The following is a 1615-nucleotide window of genomic DNA, read 5'->3' on the forward strand; positions in this document are numbered from 1 at the left end:
CTCTGGTGACCACGATCCGCGACGTGGCGAAGCGCACCACATGTGATTTGTCTTAATTTAATGAAAATACCATTAGCAGCCAGAATATTTTGAATCCAAATTATATTTGGCGTTGGGACTCGTTTGTCTTGCAGAGCGAATCGAAGCCGTTAGTGCTTGTCCCTCCCAGCAAACAAACTTCTTAACTGTACCCAAAGCTTTGAAGTGGGGGTGTCAGCTCCACGGAGCCGGGGGTACCCCAACATCTGGCCTGTGTTTGCCCCGGGCAGGTGGTCCTTTGGCGTGTTGCTGTGGGAGATCTTCACGCTGGGCGGTTCGCCCTACCCCGGCGTGCCGGTCGAGGAGCTTTTCAAGCTGCTGAAGGAAGGTCACAGGATGGACAAGCCCAGCAACTGCACCAACGAGCTGTGAGTGTGGTGCTGGGCTGGGGAAGAGAGGGGCACTGACACCCCAATGCCTCCCACCCGGCCAGGGACCAACACCGCTTCCCCTCCCTGCATCCCTGGAGCCGGGGCCACAGCGGGAGCGCGGGGTTGGGAGCCTCCGGGTGCGAGCCGGGGTGGAGGCAGGTGAGCACAGGCAGATGTTCAGAGTTACTTTCCCAGCAATTCCCAGCCCTGCAAAAACATCAGCTCAATCTGTTTGCAATAATCAACATCTCCCTTCGTTATTTCTCGGCAGGAGCGAATCCCGGGATGACCCCAGAGCAGGGATTTGTTTTAGCTCCCCGTACATCCTCTTCCCGAAACAGCCCCGCGTCCTTCCCAGCACCCACAGCCAGGACGGCGAGTGGGGAGTTCCCTTCCTTCCACACCGGGGATTAGCCCTAAATCCCTAGAATAACATCTTTGCTGGCCACTGGTCCCAGCCCAAGGGCTGGTGGCCGTTCCTGGGTGCTGCTCCGCTGCCATGGCGCGGGGTGGGGGTGGTCCCCAGCCCCATCCACTCGCTCTGGGCTCAGCCCTCACCTCCCCTCTGCCCCCCCCAGGTACATGATGATGCGGGATTGCTGGCACGCCGTCCCCTCCCAGAGACCCACCTTCAAGCAGCTGGTGGAAGACCTTGATAGGATTGTGGCCATGACCTCCAACCAGGTAGGAGAGGCAGCACCCATGAGCCCCCACCTGCACCCACCCTGCCTGGGGTGGGCACTCCCCGAGGGATGCCCGGTCCCCTCCTGAGCCCGTCCTTGGGGTTCATCCCTCCCAGGAGTACCTGGACCTCTCCATGCCGCTGGATCAGTATTCTCCCGGCTTCCCGGACACCCGCAGCTCCACCTGCTCCTCGGGAGAGGACTCTGTTTTTTCTCACGACCCTCTTCCAGACGAGCCGTGCCTTCCCAAGTTCCCCCCTCAGCACACCAACGGCGGACTGAAGCGACACTGAGGGTGGCATTGCCAGCAGGGACTGCCATGCCATGCCGTGCCGTGCCGTGCCATGCCCGTGCCGGCGGACGCTGCCTGCGCAGCCCAGTCGTGCTGAGCTATTGCCGAAAGAGTTCAGAGACACAACCGTAGCATCTCACGTAACCAAAACCACCCACCTCTCATGCCAGCTTCTCCTGCCAGCTTCTCCTGCCGCCTTAGTTGTGAGCTCTCTGCCGCCCAAAGGTTTT

The 1615-nt window shown here is 60.4% G+C and overlaps 1 protein-coding gene across 1 annotated transcript in view; it reads left to right on the forward strand.

Moving 5' to 3' along the window:
- Positions 1–1386, forward strand: part of LOC104160033 (fibroblast growth factor receptor 1) — a gene marked incomplete at its 5' end in the record, with an annotated part of 4198 nt that extends 2812 nt beyond the window's left edge. The window contains 3 exons of the mRNA XM_009698088.1: positions 270–407; positions 989–1094; positions 1210–1386. Coding sequence (XP_009696390.1) covers positions 270–407; positions 989–1094; positions 1210–1386 — 421 coding nt within the window. The remainder of the gene's footprint in view (positions 1–269; positions 408–988; positions 1095–1209) is intronic.
- Between the last annotated feature and the right edge of the window lie 229 nt (positions 1387–1615).

This window comes from Cariama cristata, unplaced genomic scaffold (genome assembly GCF_000690535.1).
Source record: "Cariama cristata isolate BGI_N322 unplaced genomic scaffold, ASM69053v1 scaffold24000, whole genome shotgun sequence".
Taxonomy (NCBI): Eukaryota; Metazoa; Chordata; class Aves; order Cariamiformes; family Cariamidae; genus Cariama; species Cariama cristata.